Raw genomic sequence first — 24,223 nt, 5'->3', positions numbered from 1 at the left:
CCGGATTAACGGATACGGATAATATCCGAATTCGAACAATATCCGACGAATAAGAATTCGGTAATAGATATTAAATATCCGTCGAATCCGAATCCGAATCCGAATTCGGATAGTGTATACTGTAATCGAATTCGGATATAGCCATATCCGCTCTGAATTCGATCCGTTTACACCCCTACATATACATAACGTCATCAACACTATTGTATTTTGATGATCACACTCCTCACTTTATTAAAAGAACTGTATGGCCCGCACCATAGGATTATCCAAACCGTCCATTAGATGGGTCACAGCCTAAATAGGTTGTGCCCCAAAAATCATTTCCATAGGTCGATTCTAACCCTCCGATCTGAATGTTTGAGGGTTGATCCTAACCCTCTATAGATTCCGTTTTGAAATATCCAAGCATAGGGGGCAAGGTACTTCTGTGTATTAACTTGAGTTTTTCCACCATGTACTTTAACACGAGGTTCTCCATTCTACCTCCATCAATAATGTTGCAGATTCTTTCTTTAACTTGCACCTGTACATGAAGAGATGGTTATGCTGCGTAAACTCCTCTACTTTTAGTATGAAAATCGTGCGTCGTATCACTAGAGATCGCTCAGGAGCATAACTAGAAGGGATAAGATCTTCTTTTGTATTGTGTTCCTCTTCATCACAGTGCTTCAAATCATCCTCTTCATGCTCATTACCAATGGTTAGATTGTAGTTATGTCAGCTACCTTGGGGATATCGGTTGGATTTGTGGCCCAATTGGTTGCACTTGTATTGTTGAAGTACAAGTAGAAATAACATCTCCACGTCTCTTCCTCACGCCGAGAACGCTTGGGCAGGCTTGTTCATCCCAAAAGGAGGATTCAGAATCACCTTCCCTTTCTTTACTAGAATTGCTACCTGTGTTAGCTCAATCGAGCCACGAATCCCACAAGGAGTCCTCTAGGAGAGGTGGACTGGTTGAGCATGATCTCAACTTGTTCTGCCATCTTCACTGCCTCAGATAGTGTCCAAACCGGGTGGAGAGTGATATGATCATAGACTACTTGATAAAGACCTCCGATGCAGCATGCTGCTCGTCGTGTCTCGGTCTTCAAAATTTCACTGTTTGGAAAATAGCCAATAGAACTCTTCTTTATAATGTCGCACTAATCTGTTACCTTATCCACAATTTTCGTACTATTGGAAGAGTACCTTATCATAATCAATGGGTTAAAAACTCTCACGAAGGATTTTACGCTTCCGTACCTATGTTCCGAATGGTTTCTTTTCAATCCTTTTACGAGAGAGTTGGAGTTCCTCGTACCATGAAGAAGCTCCTCCCTTAAGCTTGATAGCCATGCGTTTTGTTTTCTTCTCCTCAGGCTTTTTTATGTAGTTGAAAATTTTGTCAACCACCACAATCCATTGAGAAAATCTTCAATGTGGAGTTGACCATTGAACTCGGGCAAATCCACCTTAATATCGTAGTTGCGATAATTAGCCATTACTAGCAGAACGCGGGTATTGGCATGCCTGAGTGGAAGATATTGTCAAGTTGTTCTTCACTATAGTAATATAGGGTTGCTTGCGCTAAAGGGAATTCAGCCGTGCCAATTGCTCCTCTATTTAGTTAACTGCGGCTTGGAGAGCATTGAACATCCCTATCATCATGCAGGTTGCTTGATTTTCTCATCCTCTTTGAGAAACCATGGAACGTAGCAAACTTCTGACACCTTTGCTTGTATTAAAAAAAAAATCCAAACTCCCTTCTCCCACTAACATCTAACTTCTAAATTTGTAAAGCTACAGAGACTCCATTTCTAAACTTACTGAGAATCAACTACTAAAAACAAGATCACTTCAATTTTTATTTTTTTTTGGCTTAAAGTCCTCACATGAGAAGGAGACGTGGATTGATGGATCTACACACAATGTTAAAGGGTACATTTATTTCTCTTTCTCTTGCCAACCCTGCAACAATTGTTTATCACCCAAGGGAGTGTAGTCAATTTGGGTGTCATTGAGTGAATTATTGATCACACGTCTGCCTGCAATCTTTATCCACCAATCCAAAGGCCGATTATAATGAGTAATGCTAGAGAAACTGAGAGTAAGACTGACCAGGGACCGAACAAATGGGTTCTGACCACAACATCACAAGGGACATAAGCCAGCCTCTAGGTTTTTGAGGAAAATGTAGATGTTTCGCAGACATGGCACATTCTCATTGTTGGGCTCTCCCATCGGTCCACAAGATAATTTTCCTAGTAAAATAATCAGTTGAGAGTTGAGCAATTCGACCCTACCATTAGATTAGACTTGACATAGCTATCCATTTATTTTCAGTCGTTGGCTCGTTGCAGCCCATCTTTTTCATTTACTATCTGTAAGTGCTTCAAACAAGTTGCAAAGATGGTCACGGTTATTAATGCAAACTAGTAGGGCCCACCTAAGCCAAGTCCATCTCTTAGTCATCTACAAAACGTATGAGAGTCATTTTGTTTGTTTATTCTTACCGTTGTTCATTGGTTATTATCAAGTCATGGGAAGATGGGTTTGATTAGAAGTTTTAAATTAAAAAAAAAAACGTGTTTTGTGTGGTTTGATTGGAAGTTTGAAATTAGTCTATTTAAAGGGCTGGTTTTTAATTAGTTATTTTGAATGAAATGAATGAAGAAATCAAGAAATTTGTGGTGTTCCTCCAAGAAAAGCTTCTTCTTTTCTTCTCTCGATTATGTATTTTAATTTTGTTATTAAGAATCAACGAAGAACAACAAAGAAGGGTACGAAGCATGAACAAAAGGTGAACGACTAGTATTTTTAAACAAGGAATTCGTCTTTAATTCTCACTTCCGTTACTGATTTGACATACCTGTCACAAATTTGTCCTCATCCACAACACATTTTTCTTATATTTAAAGCAACATACAATGCCATCTTCTTACCTAGAGCAATCCCCCACTACTTCTCTACGCCTATACCTTATCAATACAGACTACACAACCACCATTATCCATGAAAAACACCAATACCATCACCACCTCCTCCTTCCTCAACTTATGTCGGCGGACCGTGGCCGCCGATGTAGCCCCTAATGGCCTAACTGGGGTCCCCCTATGGCCCACCTATGCATTCATCTTGTTTCCATCCTTCATCTTCTTTCTCATCCAATTTTTCCAATCCAAAAGGATTAAGAACAAGAAAGGGCCCCAACTGCCCCCGGGCCCGTCACCATGGCCGATTGTTGGAAACCTTCCGGAGATGCTCATGAACAAGCCAGTTTTCCGATGGATCTTTCACCTCATGGAGGAGATGAACACCGATATCGCATCTATCCGATTGGGCAACGTTCATGTGATTCCTGTCAATTGCCCCAAGATTGCGTGTGAGTTCTTAAAGAAACATGATGCACTCTTCGTGTCTAGGCCGCTGACCATGGGCACTGAGTATGCGAGCCGGGGTTTCTTAGCCATCGTCGACACACCTTGGGGAGATCAATGGAAGAAGATGAGAAGGGTGGTGGTATCGGAGCTTTTATCTCCAGTGAGACTCCGGTGGCTCCTTTATAAAAGAATCGAGGAAGCAGACAACCTTGTTCGGTACATCTATGACCAATGTAGGAACCTTACGGGTGGTAGCATTGTCAATCTTAGAGTTGCCACCAGACAATACAGTGGCAATGTCATTAGGAAGTTGATGTTCGGAAGGAGGTACTTTGGAGAGGGCCGGGCGGATGGAGGCCCAGGCTTCGAAGAAGAAGAATACGTCGAGGCTACTGTTCTATCTCTTCTCTATGCCTTCTGCGTCTCCGACTACATTCCTTGCCTGAGATGGTTTGATTTAAATGGCCATGAGAGGATCATGAGGAAAGCTATCGAGGTCATTAATAAGTATCATGATCCAATTATTGACGAACGTATTAGGCAATGGAGGGTTAATGATGATTGGAGCCTCAAAAAGGAGCCGAAGGACCTCCTCGACGTCTTAATATCGGTTAAGAATGGTGAAGAGAACCCATTGTTAACTATCGAAGAGATCAAGGCATTAACTGCGGTAAGATTATCACTTCTCTAATCATCTTTTCTGCTTTAATCTCATCTAAATATGGCACTAATCAGCAAATGGGCTATGAACATTTGTTACTGTATTTGAAAACTGAATCATTAAAGTTGACATTGAACCGTTACATTTTTGTAATATGAGGTGAGTGTCTCATTCAAAGAGAGCCACAATGCATTGACTTTTGTGAATAGGCCATTCAGGCCCTAGTAGGAATTGGCAATGTTGGATATGTTGCGATACGTGGCTTACTTCTCACCTCAGGTGAGCTGTCTTTGTATACTTAAACTAGAAAAGTTGTCCGGGGCTCTATGTTAAAACCAAACAACGGCAAGTGAGCAGAGAGTCTTAAATTTTAAAAAGACCTACATATAAAACGGACTCTAAACCTATGATTGAGAATAAGCTAAATTTGGAAAAGGTGAGAAAACTCTATACCGTCTCTCCTTTCCTTTCTCTTCTCTCCTCCCTCCTTTAATACATTACATCTCTTCCTCCTCTCCTCACCATCCTCAGTCCATCTCACAATCAGGGGCGGAGCCAGGAATTTACACTTGGGGGGCCAAACTAATTTATACTTGCCTGCATTGGTCATTTGGGGGGGCCATGGCCACTAAACTAGCTTAGAAACCACAAAAGAGGTTTTCCAAGTCATTGGGGGGGCCATGGCCCCCCTCATGCTCTATGTGGCTCCACCCCTGCTCACAATCTTCCTCCCTTCCAACAATGATTCACTTTTCTCCCTTCTTACATCCTACATTCATTTCCTCCTTACTTTCTATATTTATTTCGCCCCTTTCCCTTCTCTTTTGGACGGCTTCTAACACTTTAAGGTCATTTTGTTTTGGATTTTGATTTCCCTTGTTTTGGATTTTGATAATGGATTCTGAGCCCAAACCGATTCGTGGCAAAATTGGGCAATTGATTCGCAATTGTAGAATTGATTTTGGACTTAAATTGATCCAAAATTCCATCAAAAATGCATATTTTGCTGGGATATGTAGAATCTAATTGGGTGCAAAATCAATTCCACCCTGCAAACAAACCAAATACCCAATTTGACATGAATTGGTTTTCTGCTGAAAATATATTCGCAACATCTAAAACAAGCAGGATTAAATAATGCACCCTTGATGATGACGATGATGTTGGTGATGATTAAGATATATTCACCACGTATCAGTACCTATGAACTTTTAAATAAGTGTGGAGGGTATTTCATCTCAAATGTAAACGATGATATTTTCACCCCCCAAACACCCAATAACGTGATTTGATGTCGAAAAGCGTTAAAGTTGCCCACTTTTCACGTCAAATCACGTTATAAGAGGAGCACATGTGTAATGCAAGGGGAGTGAAAATATCATCTCCCTTTTATTTTTGTTGTGACTAACCTTTTAAATTATGCAGCTCAATTTGAAAATAGATAGAACAAAACCAGCTTTTTTTCTTCAGGAAGCAGAAAAACTAAGGTCCTGCTCGTATTAGATTGTGACAACTGATTGTGGGTCGTAAACGGATTATTGGACTCAATTATGGGCTGTGGGCTCGAAGGGAGGGGCTTCTTCCCGGAGTGGTGCCCACAAGAGCAAGTGCTTGCCCACCCTTCAATTGGAGGGTTTCTAACGCATTGTGGGTGGAATTCTTTACTAAAGAGCATGTGGCAGGGTGCCGATGATTTGTTGGACATTTTGTGGGGAGCAACCGATGAATTGCCGATTCACTTGCGGTGAGTGGGGGATTGGAATGGAGGTTAGCCAAGAGGTCAAGAGGGAGCAAGTGGACTGTCTTGTTAGGGAGTTGATGGAAGGAGAGAAGGGGAAGGAGATGGGGAAGAAGGCTAGGGAGTGGAAGGAGAGTGCAGAGAGAGCTACAAAGAAAGGAGGCTCTTCTTACATGAACTTGGAGAATCGGATCAAAGAGTTACGTCTCTAAAAAATAAGATTATTAAGTGTGCAATGAAGGGGGGAAATCATTTCCCTATAATTTAAGCCTCTTTCTAGTATTTTTGTAGCCCTATTGGATGAGTGATAATAAATATGCTTTTGTGGTTTTTCTATTCTCATTCCAATTATTAGATCTGTGTAATAGACAATCACTAATTTGGATATCCAAAACGTTCATTTGATGGGCTAAAATGTAAATAGGCCGTACACCTAAATCATCTTTATAGGATGATCCTAACCTTCTGATCTGTAGAGGGACCGGATGTACATTATAGAAACCTCTACAGATCGGACGGTACAGCCTATTTATGTTGTGCCTATCAAATTAACGGTGTGGATCATCCTAAGAAGTGTGCTCCACTATACATTCTACTGGACTTCACGTTGGGGTTCCACGCAAAAGCATATATCCCACATCAGAAAGATGAAATGGATGTGGATGGGTTAAACGCTGGCTTTCAAGGGTGAGTTCTCACCTAGTCCTAACAAGTGGCATTAGACCTAGGGCATAGTAACCCTGGTGTTTCCTCAGGGGATGGAAAAGAAAAGTCCTTTGGGGAAGATCTCGGCAACCCCAGTGTACCTTTGAGGAGGGTGAAGTTCCCTCAGAGAAGATCTCGTGGATCCCGCCGCAGCATGGATATGGGAGATTGTCCACAATATTGCTTCCGCGTGGAAGGGGATATTGTTGGGGGTTCCACACAAAAGCAATAATCCCACATCGGAAAGATGAAATGGATGTAGGCTTGGCCAACTCACGGAAGATCCTGGTGTTCATCTTATAGCTTGTTTTAATGTTTTACTTTTCCGTTAATTTGTGCACGATCGAATCGGATTTGCCGGCAGTCTTTCTCTCAGAGGATCCTGTTTCCTTATGGGGAATTCTACTAATTCTAGTTTTCTAAAAATATATTAAACACTTTGTGTTGTAGTCCCCATGAGTCTTATAAGTATCCTACATGTAGAAACTCTTCATTGACTCTTCTAAATTCAAGCTTAGACATTAAGAGCTCTAGAAAACATACAAGGGTACTGTTACATTTTCAACATACTATAACTATCCTAGAATATCACAAAGTCTTTTCATAAAACAATAAACATTGATTTTGATTTAAAATTTCCAACATATTTGCTTTTGCCGTAAAGTCCAATTTTACTCTTTAATCTAAAATTTACAATAGACAAGTCTCATGGTAAAATAGTTCAAAACACTCTGGTGCCATTTGGATACATGGATTTTATAATTCAAGTTTGTAAATTTCTGGATTTTATAAGCTAAAACAATGATTTTCAATCTAGGGTTGTAAAAAGCAGGTTTTAACTTGTAAAACTCAGGATTTTACAATCCAGATTATAAAATCCAAGTTTTAGCTTCTAAAATTCAAGATTTTATGATCCAGATTATAAAATTCATGCATCCAAAATAGGGGCATCAATCTAGGGTTGTAACAAATCACAACTGGACGGGGACGGATAAAGATATAGGCCCTTCTTTCTCAAACGATGTTAACAATGATAGTTTACTCGACCGCTCTTAGTTGTAAAGGTAAAGGTGCCAAATGTTAGGAAACCTTATCAGTTGTACTTGCCTTTTCTATTTGGCTCTAGTATAATTAAAACTGATTTGGAGGTTTGGGGGGTTACAGGCCATCGATGATGTTTTCTCTCCAAATACACGGTCCACATAGTAAGTAGTTGAGCCACAAATATTAAACTCTCGGTGCACTTAATGCATACTCGCAAAAGATAATTACACAAGTCTAGAGAAAGATGGGTAGGGGTGGCAACGGGGCGGGTCGGGGCCGGATGTTGGGGTCCCCTTCCCCTTCCCCTCTGCGGGGAATTTCCCCCCTCCCCTTCCCCTTCCCCTCTGCGGGGATGGTGGGGAATCCCCCTCCCCTCCCCGCGGGGAATATCTAATCCCCTTCCCCTTCCCCTTCCCCTCCCCGCATCCTTCGGGGACAAAATCCCTGCCCCGCCCCCTCTTTGGAACCCAACCAAACCAGCAAACAAAGCTTCTTTCTTCTACGTCCATTACAGACAATATTGTGATGAATGCTATGATTCTATTCATGTGATCAACAAACAGATGGACAAAATCAGAAATGCATGGATGAGACAACAAACATAAATAACAACAGGACCTCATCTTTCAGCAATTTTCTGCATAAATTATGGAATGATAAATAGGAAATGAGCACCAGGATTACCTTCATTAACAGGCAGCCAATGTGCAAAAAGTAACTATTTCAGTAGTCACAATGAACTTTAAAAGTCCATAAGTGGGCGCTCACACACGCAAAATAATGTTCATTAGTTCATTCTGTATAGCATGTTAACCCCCAGATGAGCATGAGAAATGAGAATGGAGAAGAGAACAAAATCAACAAATGACTTATTTCTTTAACTGCAATTCAGTCTAGTGCTGACATGAAACAAATTTCTAGTAGCTAAATTTTTCTTGTTGAAAATTAAAACCTGCAATCCAACCCTAAAATTCTGTTGGCACTACGATTTTTTGATAATTGCATACACTCAGCGTCTCAGGCTCTCAGCTTGTCTTTATTATTTCAACATCTGTGAAAAGGTTATTATAGTTCCCAAAATGCTCTCAGAAGCTAATTAAAAGGAAAAGACAAGCTAAGTTTATGTTTGGGGGAATCTTGTAGCCGATCCACAGAGTTTATAGTAGTTTTCCTTAAAAAAAACACTTAAAAATTTACAAAAAAATTGCATTGATTAGCGGGGCGGGACGGGGCGGGGCGGAGACAACTCCATCCCCTTCCCCTTCCCCTCCCCGCACCGGGGAATTTTTATATTCCCCTTCCCCTTCCCCTTCCCCTTTCAAATCGGGGAATCCCCTCCCCAAACGGGGCGGGGCGGGGCGGATCCCCGCTTTTTCAGGTGATTTTGCTTGCCATTTGGTTGCCACATAAGCAAAAATTCCTCTTTTGAATGTAAATATATATCATTACCTTATTGGAGACTCCCTTCATGCCCCATCCTTACATTATACCCAAGCCAAAATTCACACAAAAAGGTGGAAATTTGCTTGAAATTTCATGGGAATAGTGTTTTTTTTCTTTCTCTCTTCTCATCCCCCTCTCTCCTCTACCTATATTGGTAATGACACCCCGTACTTATTCCATTACGTTCTCTCTAGCACAACCAAAGACTACTTGCCACTACTCTTCACTCTCCGAGGTAATTCCAGTCAAATCCAGTGCTTGTCTCCTCTTACATGAGGACTACATTTTTCCCCTTCTATTTCTCCATGTTAATCTAGAAAATTAATAGAGATTAGTCCCAATGTTTTTAAAAACGTTCAAAATATCAGTTTCCTAATTTGATTGTACATTTGTACCCACAAACAACTTGAGAGCACCCCTATCAATTGTAGTTGTTTCTCTTTTATTTTCCTTGCTACGATAGTTATTAGTTAGACTGATCGATTTGGAATGACACTCATCAATATCTACAAGCAAAAACTAAATTAACATTTATTTAAACCATAATTCAAATCAAACCACAAAAAAAAAAGAGCGTCCACACTCATAAACATAATTAGCAGAACAAAGATCACATGCATGAAAACCTTTTACCAAACATCCTTACTTAGGCGATAAGATGGAATCGCCGTAAGATGATTGGCCCTAGGAACCACCAAACTGAACCTCTCCATCATGTCCAACTCACTTGGCTTGACCCCACCCGGAAGCTCCCATCTGAAGCAATGTACCAGCTGCGCCACAATGAGCCGCACCACCAACAGCCCCAAAGAGATGCCGGGGCAACTCCGGCGGCCCGCCCCAAACGGGAGGAACAGGCAATCGCTCCCCCGCATGTCGGCATTATTGCCTTTGAACCTCTCAGGGTTGAATTCTTCAGGGTTAGGCCACGAATTGGGGTCCCGCGATATGGCCCACGCGTTGATGATGACTCTGCTCTTCCTAGGAATGAAGTACCCATCTATTGTTATGTCCTCCATGGCCTCACGGGGGACGAGTAGTGGGGCCACTGGGTGCAACCTCATGCTTTCTTTGAGGACCAGGTCCAAGTAGTCTAGGCTAGGTAGGTCGGACTCTTCCACCATCCGGTCCATGCCCACTACTTTGGCTAGCTCGTTTTGGAGCTTTTGCATTACGCTAGGGTTTCGGAGGAGCTCAGAGAGGGCCCACTCTGATGTTGCTGCTGATGTATCTACAGCACCAATGAGCATGTCCTGCGAAGGAGGAAACACTAGTAATTGAGTTCGTCAATCTCAATGATATCAGCACGACCATGTTTTGACAATTGCACTAGTGCAGCTTGTCTTTTATTATTGAAAGAGCTGTTAAAGGCTACCACAGTTCCCAAAAAGCTCTCCCAACTCCCAAGTAAATAAAAATAAAAGACAAGCTGGGTTTGTGCAAATATTAAAACATGGTTGTGCTGATATCACTTCCCTATTAATATTCTTATTCTGTGGAAAATGATATTAATTATATGCAATCATTTTTTTGGAAAAGAGATATTAAAGGTAGTAAAATGACGAGAAAAGTGGGTGTGAATATCATTACCCTTTTTATTTTATTTTTGTGTTTTTACTCCTCACTTTATTTTTTTAACAATTTTGGAGTCACCCACTTACTGAGATTTTATAGGGTGTAACCTATATTTTAAAAGAGAAAACGGTTCCTACACATATGTGTAGAGAGTTCTCTACACACTAGCTTAAAATACAGTGGGGGCCCACATTGTTTGGGTGATCCAAGCCATCAATTTTAAAGGCCCTCACATAGATAGGGTGTCTACAAAAAATCAGATCCATAGGATCATCCCAACCCTACGATTTGTGGAGGTAAAATGGATGTCTCTAAATCTTCACAAATTAGTCCATTTTTTGCCTCCACAGTTCGAATGGTTAGGATGATCCTACGGATCTGATTTTTTGTGGACACCCTATCTATGTGAGGGCCTTAAAAATGAATGGTTTGGATCACCCAAATAATGTGGCCCCCACTGTATTTTAAGCTAGTGTGTAGATAACTTATCTACACATATGTGTAGGAACCGTTTTCTCATTTTAAAAAGCACTATACTTCCAAACTTTTTGGGATGATCCGAACCGTTCATTTGTTGGGCTACAACCCATTTCCCAAATTGGTTGTGCCCCAAAAATCATTTCCATAGCATGATTCTAGCCCTCTCCGTAGAGGTTTCCATAATGTGCAGTCCCTCTATAGATCAGAGGGTTAGGATCATCCTATGGTAATGACATTTTGGCACACAAGCTATCTACGTTGTGGCCCAACAAATGAACGGTTTGGATCATCCCTTAAAGTGGGCCATACAGTGCTTTTTCTGGGGTGGAAAAGTAAAAATCATAACTAGAGGAAAAAAAGAAAAGAAAAGAGGAAGTTGTTATATGTTTCCTCACCAGGAGGATCCCTTTGATTTCGTTGCGATCCACTTGAAATTCACTGTTCTTTGACTCCATAAATGCTAGCATTGCATCAACAAAGTCCCTCGGAGGCCCATTCCCCTTGGTCTTAATGTGTTCATCAATGATCTTCTCAAAGAAATTATCATAAACCTTGCTAAGTTTCTTCATTCTAGTCCCCAATCCTTGAAGATCCAATCCACTCACAAAAGGTATATAATCCGCCACATTGAATGATCCAGCCAAATTCATTGTTTCATCAACCACAGCTTTGAAACCCCTCTTATCTATGGTCTCGTCCATGTACTTCCTCCCAAATAGCATTCGGCATGACATGTCGACAATCAATTGTGACACCTGAAAAACAATGAAACATGGAAATATTGTGATGACCCTCTTGATTATTATTAGATTACGACTCTCTAAGATAAATTTGAGTCCGATAATCAGTTTTGTACTCACAATCGGTTCTCAAAATTCAAACAAAAAGGGGGCCTAAATCTTACATTTGTATTAGTTTATGGGCCATGAAATTTGGTTCTTGTTTGCATATAAGATTATTTTAGACTAATCTTGCACATGGGACATTAAGGGGGGCCTCTTTGAAAGCCATTTACTATACCATTTGCACAGAAGAATCTATGCAAATAACTTTGGTTTGCAGGACTTTTCTGGAAAAGTTTGGTAAAACACATGATTGTGGCTAAGCATCGGTCAAAGGTTATTAGGGTTCCCCAAAAAGCTCTCAGAAGACACTAAAAAAAGACAAGATAAGCTGAGTTTGTACATTTATCAAAACATGATAGTGCCAATATCACTAGCCTAACTATTTCATCTAAAACTATCAGAACCATTGGATGCAACTAACCATATTTTCCATTTAAGATCAAATGCAAATAACTTTAGGAGGAATCCAAAGAGGCCCTAAGGCTCTTTGTTTTGGAATTTTAGAACCGATTCTGAGTAACAGATTATTGGACTCAAATTAACCTCTAATTTTGATCCCAATAATCAGTTCTAATTACACAATCTAGCTATTATCAAAATCCAAAATAAACAAGGGCTAAGTGCTAAAACTCATTAACTCATTACTCAATACCTTGGCAGTAAGGTCAACGATATCATGCTTTTCTTTGAGAGATTGGACCAAGAGACCCAACTCTTCTCCTCGCATAGATTTGAAGGACTCAATTTTGCTATTACTAAGCAATTCAAGTGTACAAAATTTCCTTGCATTTCTCCAATATGGGCCAAACTCAGAGAAACCGAGTCCCTTCCTATCATAGAAGAGGTACTTCCCAAACTCAGTAATAGGTCGAGTCGCGAAGACTGAGTCATGAGTCTTGAGAAATTGTATGCCTGCTTTAGAGGTCGAGACCACCACGGTTGGAACGAAACCAAACTGCATGTACATGATGGGCCCGTATTGTTGGGCTAGCTTTTGAAGGTTACGATGAGGGAGGTCACCCAACATTAGTAGATTGCCTAACAATGGTATCCCTCGAGGACCCGGAGGAAGAGGGGTCTTTCCTCTCCTTCTAATGGCACGAAGAAGATAGGTAAAGGATAAGAGCCCTAAAGCTAGGAGAAGAAGAGAGGGCCACTGAAATATTGTATCCATGGTTTAACAACCAAGCAAAGACAAACTCTACACGCACACTATTTTTTTTCTTCTCTGTTTCCTCCTTCCTCTTCTTATATGGAATGAAGAGAGGGAGAAGCCTATTTAAAGGGAATGATTTTGACATGGCTACTGATATTGACACTACCAGGTTTTATTAATTGCACCAAATAATCTTGTCTTTTATTATTTAAAGAGCTGTCAATGTTACGGTTCCAAAAAGCTCTCAAAGCCAAAAAAGAAAAAGAAAAAAGAAAGACAAGACAGGCTGAGTTTGTGCAGTTATTAAAATATGGTAGTGCCTGTCAAAGTTATTATGGTTTCAAAATGCTCTCAAAGCCAAATAAAACAGACAAGGCAAGCCGGCAAGCCGAGGTTGTGCAATTATTAAAATATGCTAGTGCCAACATCATCTCTCTCTATTATATGTGGAGGGAATTACAATGCACACGGGATGCACGAGAGACGGTGAGCACGAGAATCACGAGGGTGCTCAAAAACAAATTTCGAGGGGTGTTAGTGCTTGAGTGTGCAACTAGGCCCCATAACGTTTTGATTTCTCTCGTCTTTAGGAAAACACTTCCCAAAACGCAACTCTGTTTGGAAAATAAAGACGAGAGGAAGAAAGAGAGCGATTACGTTCCGTTTTGTGGAGATTGGGGCTTTAAAAGGCTGTGTCTGGATGCCAGAAATAACCCGGCAAAACCTTGAAAGTAAAACTAAACGGTCCAAAATTTTCATTCCAAGACCGTTCCATTATCGAAAAAGGAAATTGGCTTCTTACACGGCAAATGGGTGGGCCAGGTACTGTCCATGTGGTATGGGCCCGGTCACAAATGACCTGGAATCTTAGGTCACTATTATGTAAACCCATACCCCACCTATATATGGGCTAGCTGAACCCGTGGGTCACCCACTTTTTCTTTTTCTTTTTTGTCTATTTCAGTCCAAATTAAGTAGGGGTGGCAAAATTGGCCGAACCGAACCGGAACCGAGCCGACACCGAACCGAAAATTCAGTTTTGGTTTGGTTAAACCAAACCGATTCAAATTTCTGTTTGGTTTGGTTTGGGGATGAAACCGAACCGAAACCGAATATCTCCAATAATTATGAGTAAGGGGTGGTAAAATTGGCAGAACCGAACCGAAACCGAACCGAAAATTCGATTTTGGTTCGGTTTCGGTTTGGTAAAACCAAACCGATTCAAATTTCGGTTCGGTTCGGTTTGAGGGTCAAACCGAACCATTGCCACCCCTAAAATTAAGGGTGTCAATTTTGGCTCGGGCTCGGAAGCTCGCTCGAGCTCGGCTCGAAAAAAGCTCGGCTCGAATCCTTAACGAGCCGAGCCCGATTTAGGCCAGGCTCGACTCAGCTCGGCTCGTTAAGAATTTAATATATTTAAATATATATATTACATATTAATATATACACTAAAAGGGTTGTCCATAGAGTGAAAGGGGGAGGCAAAATATGTCACTTCATTTTTGGAACCCCATTTGTTACTTGGACCACCCACCATAGTGTAAAAAAAGTAGTCAAATTACACTAGATAGGGCTATCCAGGGAAGATGAGGGGTGTGAACTGAATATAACCCGAGCTCGGTCAGGCTCGCGAGCCTGGTTCGAGCCCGAGCCGAGCTTTTGAGCTTAACGAGCCGAGCCTCGGCTTGGCTCGTTTACACCCCTAGTCCAAATGACTAGGATGGTCTCTTAAATTTTTTAAAAAAAAAGTATTTTACTGTTTTTGACTATTTAGTGGGTTTAATTAGAGGAAATATATGGGCAATTAAGTAAGAAATGTTGGTTTTTTACGTGGATATTTTTTTTGCTGTTTTATTCCCATTATACGGGCACCCCAGGGTTTACCAAGCCCGGCCCAGTTTTGATGGGTTAAGTTGGAGCAGGTTAAATTTCAATGGATGTCACACTAATTTAGTGACCCAGACATGTAAATTACGGGCAGGCTGGGTGGACCCGCAGGTCCAGGTCTACATGTGGGAGTCTTTATTACCACAATTATTTCTCATATGTATTGGGGGTGAAAAAGGCGTAAAATTTTCTCTCTCATCATATCTCCCGAGAAATTATATGGTGGACGGCTGTGCATGGAACACAAAAGTACAGTGGGCCCACACATTGTTTGGGTGATCCAAACCATTAATTTGTTGGCCATTGACATACAGATGGTTTGTCTAGAAAATCTTCCCCCAGAATGATCCTAATCCTCCGTCCATTTTATATCTCTACAAATCGGTGAAGATTTTTTCGGCATAACCTATCTACGTTAGGGCCCAACAAATGAATGGTTTGGATCACCCAAAATAATGTGGGCTTCATAGTATTTTTGGAAAATCTTCACCACAAGATGATCATAACCCTATGATCCATGGAGGTTTTCATATTGTGTCGTCCATTTTAAACCTCTAAAAATCAGAGGGTTAGGACCGTTCTATGGAGAACAGTTATTGGGCACAACCTATATATGTTAGGTCCCAACAAATGAATGGTTTCAATTAGGGCTGCAACTCGGGTCGGGCGGGTCGGGTTTTGGAGAACCCAACCCTACCCGAGAAATATCTCGGGTCGGGTCGGGTCGGGTTTTTTTTCGGAAAACCCACGATTCCCAAACCCGGCCCTACCCATGATAAATCTCGGGTCGGTTCGGGTCGGGTCGGGTTTTTTCACGTTGACGCAAATTTTTAAGGAAAATTCTTGTTTGGCAAGGCAACTCAACTCATAGAAGCAGAAATTACACTCACATTACACTTGAATCAAACAATGATGTAATTACACTCACATCACACTTGAATCAAACAATGCTGTAATCAAACAATGTTGTAATTACAATCAAACAATGCTGAATCAAACACTTGAATCAACTCAACTCATAGAAGCAGAAATTACACTCACATACAGTAAGAGTGGGTGCGTGGGTTTTCACTTTTAACTTTGGGATAATTACATTTACACCCCCTCTAGTTTCTGACACATCCACTTCCACCCCTATAGTTTAAAACATGACAAATACACCCCTGTAGTTTCAATTTGTTTAAGGTTTGCCCCCTCAGCTGAAGGTTCGTCCATAGATTGAAGGGTTAGGATGATCCGATTGAGCTGATTTTTTGGGCACACCATATCTATGTCAGGACCCATCAAATGAATGCTTTGGATCATCCAAATAATGTGGGCCCCTACCCGAATCCAAACACTACCAAAAAATCATCCAAATAATGTGGGCCCACATTGTTTGGGTGATCCAAAGCGTTCATTTGATGGGTCTTGACATAGATAGGGTGTGCCCAAAAAATCAGCTCCATCGGATCATCCTAACCCTTCAATCTATGGACGAACCTTCAGCTGAGGGGGCCCACCTTAAACAAATTGAAACTACAGGGGTGTATTTGTCATGTTTTAAACTATAGGGGTGGAAGTGGATGTGTCAGAAACTAGAGGGGGTGTAAATGTAATTATCCCTTTAACTTTTAACTAACAATAGAAAAAAATTTACATACTATAACTTATGTAACTCGGGTCGGGTCGGGTCGGGCCCCTTCAAACCCGGCTCGACCCGAGATTCATGCGGGCTTTTGAAAGCTGAACCCGGCTCGACCCGAAACCCATGAAACCTGAACCCGACCCAGGCTATTTTCGGGTCGGGTCGATGCGGGTCGGGTTTTACCCGGCTCGAGTTGCAGCCCTAGTTTCAATCACCCAAATAATGTGGGCCCCATAGTATTTTCCGAAAATCATCACCACAGGATGATCCTAACCCTATGATCCATGGAGATTCCATACCGATTCATCCATTTTAAACCTCTACGAATCAAAGGGTTAGGACCATTGTATGGAGAAGATTTTCTGGGCACGAAATATCTATGATAGAGCTCGACAAATGAATGGTTTGGATCACCCACCATTCATACATACACGGCCGTCCAACATATAAACTCTCCATCTCTCCCTCTCTCCCTCTCTCCCTCTCTCATCTCATCGCTCTTTATGCTAGCTTTCAACTCACTTCAGTTGAAGAGGATCGCGCATTCCTGGGACCCACTTCAGTTGTAGGGAACAGTATCATAGAGCAAAAGCAGTACAAGTGATCGTCCAATATTGGAACCATGAAACCACGTCTTAAACCACTGATTTTCAGTAATTTTTGCCCTATTTTTTGGCGATTTCACCATTTCTCATATGCAGGGATTAAAACCAAAAACTTCAGTTGCAGGGGATGTCATCATTTCCCCTTACAACCACCTTGACGAAGAAGAAGCCCATTCCTGTTTCGGCAAAACAGCCCTTGGAATCGGAAAATTTTTCTATTCCGATTATTGCCGATCCTTTTCTTTCCCTTCCATCTCCCTGTCGGCCACATGTATTATTTTCCCTTTCCAATGCCTCTTCGGGCGTCCATACGAACTGTTGAGCATGCAACATAGGCTCCATGAAGTGTTGATTTCATTCTTCTTTTAGGAAAAGACTTCCCAAAACGCAACTTTGATAGGAAAATAAAGACGAAACTGAAAATGACCTTGATTTCATTATTTTTACTAGGGGTGCAACACGGGTCCGGCGGGTCGGGTTTTCCAAAACCCTACCCTACCCGAGAACTATCTCAGGTCAGGTTAGTTTTTAACGTAGGATAGTGGCTAATTTTAAAGGTTGCAGGAAAAAAAAAACAAATCTTCACACCAAAATTTTCTAAATTTATGTCGTCAAGTGTATAAACTTGAGGACACTATTTTCACATAACATACATGATCGCCTCAATGAAAACAATTGTATCAATATATTGAAAATAATTTGCTATATTATTCAAGAGATATTTAAGAAACTCACATTACACCCATATGAGTTGCCAATCTTAGAGTTGCCACTAGACAATACAGTGGCAATGTCATTAGGAAGTTGATGTTCGGAAGGAGGTACTTTGGAGAGGGCCGGGCGGATGGAGGCCCAGGCTTCGAAGAAGAAGAATACGTCGAGGCTGTCTTTACTGTTCTATCTCTTCTCTATGCCTTCTGCGTCTCCGACTACATTCCTTGCCTGAGATGGTTTGATTTAAATGGCCATGAGAGGATTGTGAGGAAAGCTGTCGAGGTGATTAATAAGTATCATGATCCAATTATTGACGAACGTATTAGGCAATGGAGGGTTAGTGATGATTGGAGCCTCAAAAAGGAGCCGAAGGACCTCCTCGACGTCCTAATATCGGTTAAGAATGGTGAAGGGGGCCCATTGTTAACTATAGAAGAGATCAAGGCATTAACCGCGGTAAGATTATCACTTTCCTAATCATCTTTTCTGGTTATCCATTGCACAGAGGATTTGATTTTGGGGTTCCATGACCTATCCATGGATGGCGACTCTGAGTTTATTTTAGGTACATCTTGGTTTAGGGATTTATCCTTGGATCAAGATGTATCTCATTTATCGCCACTCGTGCTATGCCATGAGGGTGGCATCCATTTCGAGAGTTCCTTGGTAGAGTTCTCCTTTTATGTGGAGATCTTTGAGGATGTAGGGACTCGTTTCCTCACCATCCTCGGATAGGGGCCCACACCTGTTTCCTCTTTATTTTAGGGCGTTGCGCAGGAAGTTCCTGCGCAACGTTGCGCAGCCAAATTTTGCTCCGCTATATGTGGCTCCGCCCCTGCCGACCATACCCAAGATAGTTTCTCGGGTTGGGCAGGTCGGGTTTTCATTTTTTAGCGTAGGATAGTGACTAATTTTAAAGATTGTAGGAAAAAACAAAACAAATCTTCACATCAAAAATCTCAAATTTTATGTTATCAAGTATATAATTTCAAGGACATTATTTTCACATAACAGACATTATCCCCTCAATGAAAACAATTGTCTCAATATATTGGAAAATAATTTTCTATGTTATTCAACAGATATTTAAGAAAGTCACATATTTAAGAAAGTCAAAGACTCATAGCACACCCATATGAGTTGGGTCATGCGGGTCGGGGCTCTGAGTGTTTGAGTGTGTAACATAGGCCCCATGAAGTTTGATTCCATTCTTTTTTAGGAAAACACTCTCCGAAAACGCAACTCTATTTGGAAAATAAAAACGAAAGTGAAAATTACCACAATTTGGTTATTTTCATCGGCTTTAAGTGCTTGAGTCTACAACATAGGCCCCACGAAGCTGTTCATTTCATTCTTTTTAGGAAAACACTTGCCAAAACACAACTCGCATTTAGAAAATAAAGACGAAAGTGAAAATGACCACCATTTCATCATTTTCACGGTGTTTCCTAATATTTGTGGTGATCGGAGCTCATTTTGTTCTAACATAAGCATGGTTTAAAATTTCGGTTTCGGTAACCGTTTCGGACCCCACCGGAAACCAAAATTTCGGTCCGAAATTTGGTAATTTGGTTCGAAATTCCGGACCGAATTTTCAACATTTCGGACCCAAATTCCAAAATTTTGTAACACTTTTTTTTTAATTAAAAAGGGCATATAATCGAAATTTCGGACCGAAATTTGGTAAATGGCGACATAATGAATTTCAGCGTATTTGGGTTTCGGTCCCCACCGAAATCTGAAATTTCGATCCGAAATTTTGGATTTCGGTCGAAATTTAAAACCATAAACATAACATGATATCAAGAGTTTGCTCAAGTGATGATGAATATCTTGGTAACAATGAATTGGCCTAGTGATTGGAAATAAAATTTTAAGTAAAAATACATGTGTGTAAAAACCACTTAAAAACTGTTTTTTTTTTTTTTTTTCGAAATATTTCATTAGAACATTTTTCAATTATATTTTCTATAATGGTTCAATTTATAAGATATTTCAAAATAGGTAGAAAATAGCTTTGGGAGATGCTTTAAAATTTTCCACAAGAAAATAACAAAAAAATTACTTGAAATTATTTTTTGATAAATTCAATCAGATACACTCAAATCCGAATGAATATACTATGGAGGTGAAAGAGGGGAAAATGGGCGGGTATAAATTTGCCCACTTACCCATCCGATTTCCCCTCTTTCACCTCCACAGTGCGAAGGGTTGGGATGATCCTATGGAGCTGATTTTTTGGGCACCCCCTATCTATGTCAGGGCCTATCAAATGACCGGTTTGGATCACCCCAAAAATGTGGGCCCACCATGTTTTTAGCGGTCACCTCATATAAGCTTATATGAGGGGCCGCTCACAATCACTTTCCCCATATATATAACGTCATCAGCACTATTGTATTTTGATGATCACACTCCTCACTTTATTAAAAGAACTGTATGGCCCGCACCGTAGGATTATCCAAACCGTCCATTAGATGGGCCACAGCCTAAATAGGTTGTGCCCCAAAAATCATTTCCATAGGTCGATTCTAACCCTCCGATCTGAATGTTTGAGGGTTGATCCTAACCCTCTATAGATTCTGTTTTGAAATATCCAAGCATAGGGGGCAAGGTACTTCTGTGTATTAACTTGAGTTTTTCCACCATGTACTTTAACACGAGGTTCTCCATTCTACCTCCATCAATAATGTTGCAGATTCTTTCTTTAACTTGCACCTGTACATGAAGAGATGGTTATGCCGCGTAAACTCCTCTACTTTTAGTATGAAAATCGTGCGTCGAATCACTAGAGATCGCTCAGGAGCATAACTAGAAGGGATAAGATCTTCTTTTGTATTGTGTTCCTCTTCATCACAGTGCTTCAAATCATCCTCTTCATGCTCATTACCAATGGTTAGATTGGTAGTTATGTCAGCTACCTTGGGGATACCGGTTGGATTTGTGGCCCAATTGGTTGCACTTGTATTAGAATATGATCTGCTACTCGAACTGTGAATGGTACAAATCAAGTCTTGGAACAAAAGTCATTGTTGAAGTACAAGTAGAAATAACATCTCCACGTCTCTTCCTCACGTCGAGAACGCTTGGGCAGGCTTGTTCATCCCAAAAGGAGGATTCAGAATCACCTTCCCTTTCTTTACTAGAATTGCTACCTGTGTTAGCTCAATCAAGCCACGAATCCCACAAGGAGTCCTCTAGGAGAGGTGGACTGGTTGAGCATGATCTCAACTTGTTCTGCCATCTTCACTACCTCAGATAGTGTCCAAACCGGGTGGAGAGTTATATGATCATAGACTACTTGATAAAGACCTCCGATGCAGCATGCTGCTCATCATGTCTCGGTCTTCGAAATTTCATTGTTTGGAAAATAGCCAGTAGAACTCTTCTTTAAATTGTCGCACTAATCTGTTACCTATCCACAATTTTCGTACTATTGGAAGAGTACCTTATCATAATCAATGGGTAAAAACTCTCACGAAGGATTTGACGCTTCCGTACCTATGTTCCAAATGGTTTCTTTTCAATCCTTTTACGAGAGGGTTGGAGTTCCTCCTACCATGAGGAAGCTCCTCCCTTAAGCTTGATAGCTATGAATTTTGTTTTCTTCTCCTCAGGCTTTTTTATGTAGTTGAAAATTTTGTCAACCACCACAATCCATTAAGAAAATCTTCAATGTGGAGTTGACCATTGAACTCGGGCAAATCCACCTTAATATCGTAGTTGCGATAATTAGCCATTACTAGCAGAACGCGGGTTTTGGCATGCCTGAGTGGAAGATATTGTCGAGTTGTTCTTCACTATAGTAATATAGGGTTGCTCGCGCTAAAGGGAATTCAGCCGTGCCAATTGCTCCGCTATTTAGTTAACTGCGGCTTGGAGAGCATTGAACATCTCTATCGTCATGCAGGTTGCTTGATTTTCTCATCCTCTGTGAGAAACCATGGAACGTAGCAAAGTTCTGACACCTTTGCTTGTATTAAAAAAAAAAATCCAAACTCCCTTCTCCCACTAACATCTAACTACTAAATTTGTAAATCTACAGAGACTCCATTTCTAAACTTACTGAGAATCAACTACTAAAAACAAGATCACTTCAATTTTATTTATTTTTTTGGCTTAAAGTCCTCACATGAGAAGGGGACGTGGATTGATGGATCTACACACAATGTTAAAGGGTACATTTATTTCTGTTTCTCTTGCCAACCCTGCAATAATTGTTTATCACCCAAGGGAGTGTAGTCAATTTGGGTGTCATCGAGTGAATTATTGATCACACATCTGCCTGCAATCTTTATCCACCAATCCAAAGGCCGATTATAATGAGTAATGCTAGAGAAACTGAGAGTAAGACTGATCAGGGACCGAACAAATGGGTTCTGACCACAACATCACAAGGGACATAAGCCAGCCTCTAGGTTTATGGGGAAAATGTAGATGTTTCGCAGACATGGCACATTCTCATTGTTGGGCCCTCCCATCGGTCCACAAGATAATTTTCCTAGTAAAATAATCAGTTAAGAGTTGAGCAATTAGACCCAACCATTAGATTAGCAACCCCTTACCTTGACTGGGTTATTAATTGAACAAACATTGGTTCATTTTTTGGAGCTATGGCCAATTCATGGTAGGACCCACAATGGATTCATCCAATAAATTTCCTCATAAATTTTTATATTTTCTTCTTTCAACAACATATATATCATATATTTAATCATACTATGTTGATTAATATGTTGCCCATTAGACTTGACATAGCTATCCATTTATTTTCAGTCGTTGCCTCGTTGCAGCCCATCTTTTTTATTTACTATCTTTAAGTGCTTCAAACAACTTGCAAAGATGGTCACGGTTATTAATGCAAACTAGTAGGGCCCACCTGAGCCAACTCCATCTTTTAGTCATCTAGAAAACGTATGAGAGTCATTTTGTTTGTTTATTCTTACCGTTGTTAATTCATTGGTTATTATCAAGTCATGGGAAGATGGGTTTGATTAGAAGTTTTAAATTTAAAAAAAAAAAACGTGTTTTGTGTGCTTTGATTGGAAGTTTGAAATTAGTCTATGTAAAGGGCTGGTTTTTAATTAGTTATTTTGAATGAAATGAATGAAGAAATCAAGAAATTTGTGGTGTTCCTCCAAGAAAAGCTTCTTCTATTCTTCTCTCGATTATGTATTTTAATTTTGGTTATTAAGAATCAACGAAGAACAACAAAGAAGGGTACGAAGCATGAACAAAAGGTGAACGACTAGTATATTTAAACAAGGAATTCGTCTTTAATTCTCACTTCCGTTACTGATTCGACATACCTGTCACAAATTTGTCCTCATCCACGACACATTTTTCTTATATTTAAATGTCGATTCTCTTTAAAATGCTCATCTTGCGTTTTGTTGTTCTTCCTTGTGTGCATTTGTCATCATTATACAGAATTTCCAATTTATAGTTGAAATACTACTTTTCTTTGTGGACTGATCATGCAAGTATTGGCTATGTCATGTTGATTAACAAAGTTGGGGCATATAATGGAGGTTACATGATTGAAGTTGTTTGTTTTGAAAGTACTGTTAGTAATATTGGGTTTTAATCATATGCCTGAAGCGAAAGGGGTCAAGTTTCACCACTCAAATTTATATCTGAGTGTAGAACTTTAGATAGAAGAGATTATTTCATTAAGTACCAAAATGAACTGGTAACTTTTTTATTCTGTTGAAAATGATGATTATCTCAAATGCATGCATTGTTTAGCTCATGATTTTCATAGTTCATACTAAAGTATCAGTTTAAAGCTATGATGACAATGATGTTATGATTTCTTGAATATGAGACAGTCACCTTTTAATGACTACATAAGTTCGGTTTTATTTCTCCCTTTGGGGTTAATAGTATCTTTGGTTGAATTTCTTTTTTTTTACAAAGTCTGTATGCTTTAAAGAAGCCTAAATGAAAATCTGGGCATGGTGTTTTTGTGCTGATCAATAGTGCCCGGATTTTGATTAGAAACAATGGATCTGTTTATCCTGTCCCATATAGCATGATGAAGATTTCAGTGGGACTCACATGAAACGTTTTCATTTTTAAAAATAAAATAAAATAACAAAGCTTATATTAAGATATCAAAGTCACTCATCTCTTGCTGTGTGATACTATCTGGCCTTAAAGTTGGTATAGCATGTGCTCATGTCTGCTGCTATCTTGTTTAACACTTATAGATAGCTTAGTGCTGATTAGATGATGATAAAGTTTCAGGGTATGGAAAGTTGAGATGGGTTAGCTGTGATTTTCATTGGGCTAATCTAATGAATGATATGATTGGATCATTTGCATTCTAATAATTTGATAATAATGTTGTGGAGAAGTAGGACCTCTAATTGGAAT

The 24,223-nt window shown here is 40.2% G+C and overlaps 1 protein-coding gene and 2 pseudogenes across 1 annotated transcript; 2 read left to right on the top strand and 1 right to left on the bottom strand.

Moving 5' to 3' along the window:
* Positions 1-2,997: 2,997 nt before the first annotated feature.
* LOC143847929 (tryptophan N-monooxygenase CYP79A68 pseudogene) lies at positions 2,998-5,976 on the top strand (annotated as a pseudogene).
* A 3,487-nt stretch (positions 5,977-9,463) lies between these two features.
* On the bottom strand, positions 9,464-13,117 carry LOC143848129 (cytochrome P450 71AU50-like). The gene is made up of 3 exons (XM_077356961.1): positions 12,509-13,117; positions 11,407-11,766; positions 9,464-10,209 (listed from the first exon to the last, which is right to left on the bottom strand). Exons 1-3 carry the CDS (start codon positions 13,028-13,030, stop codon positions 9,586-9,588), a joined length of 1,506 nt encoding a protein of 501 aa, XP_077213076.1. The 5' UTR covers positions 13,031-13,117; the 3' UTR covers positions 9,464-9,585.
* A 4,821-nt stretch (positions 13,118-17,938) lies between these two features.
* On the top strand, positions 17,939-18,322 carry LOC143847928 (tryptophan N-monooxygenase CYP79A68 pseudogene; annotated as a pseudogene).
* Positions 18,323-24,223: the final 5,901 nt, after the last annotated feature.

The sequence above is a fragment of the Tasmannia lanceolata genome, unplaced genomic scaffold, assembly GCF_043159265.1.
Source record: "Tasmannia lanceolata isolate RefF3 unplaced genomic scaffold, GAP_Taslan_0.1 ptg000016l, whole genome shotgun sequence".
Classification (NCBI taxonomy): domain Eukaryota; kingdom Viridiplantae; phylum Streptophyta; class Magnoliopsida; order Canellales; family Winteraceae; genus Tasmannia; species Tasmannia lanceolata.
Note: the sequence above shows the minus strand (reverse complement) of the source record. Positions and strands in the feature narration are given on the sequence as shown.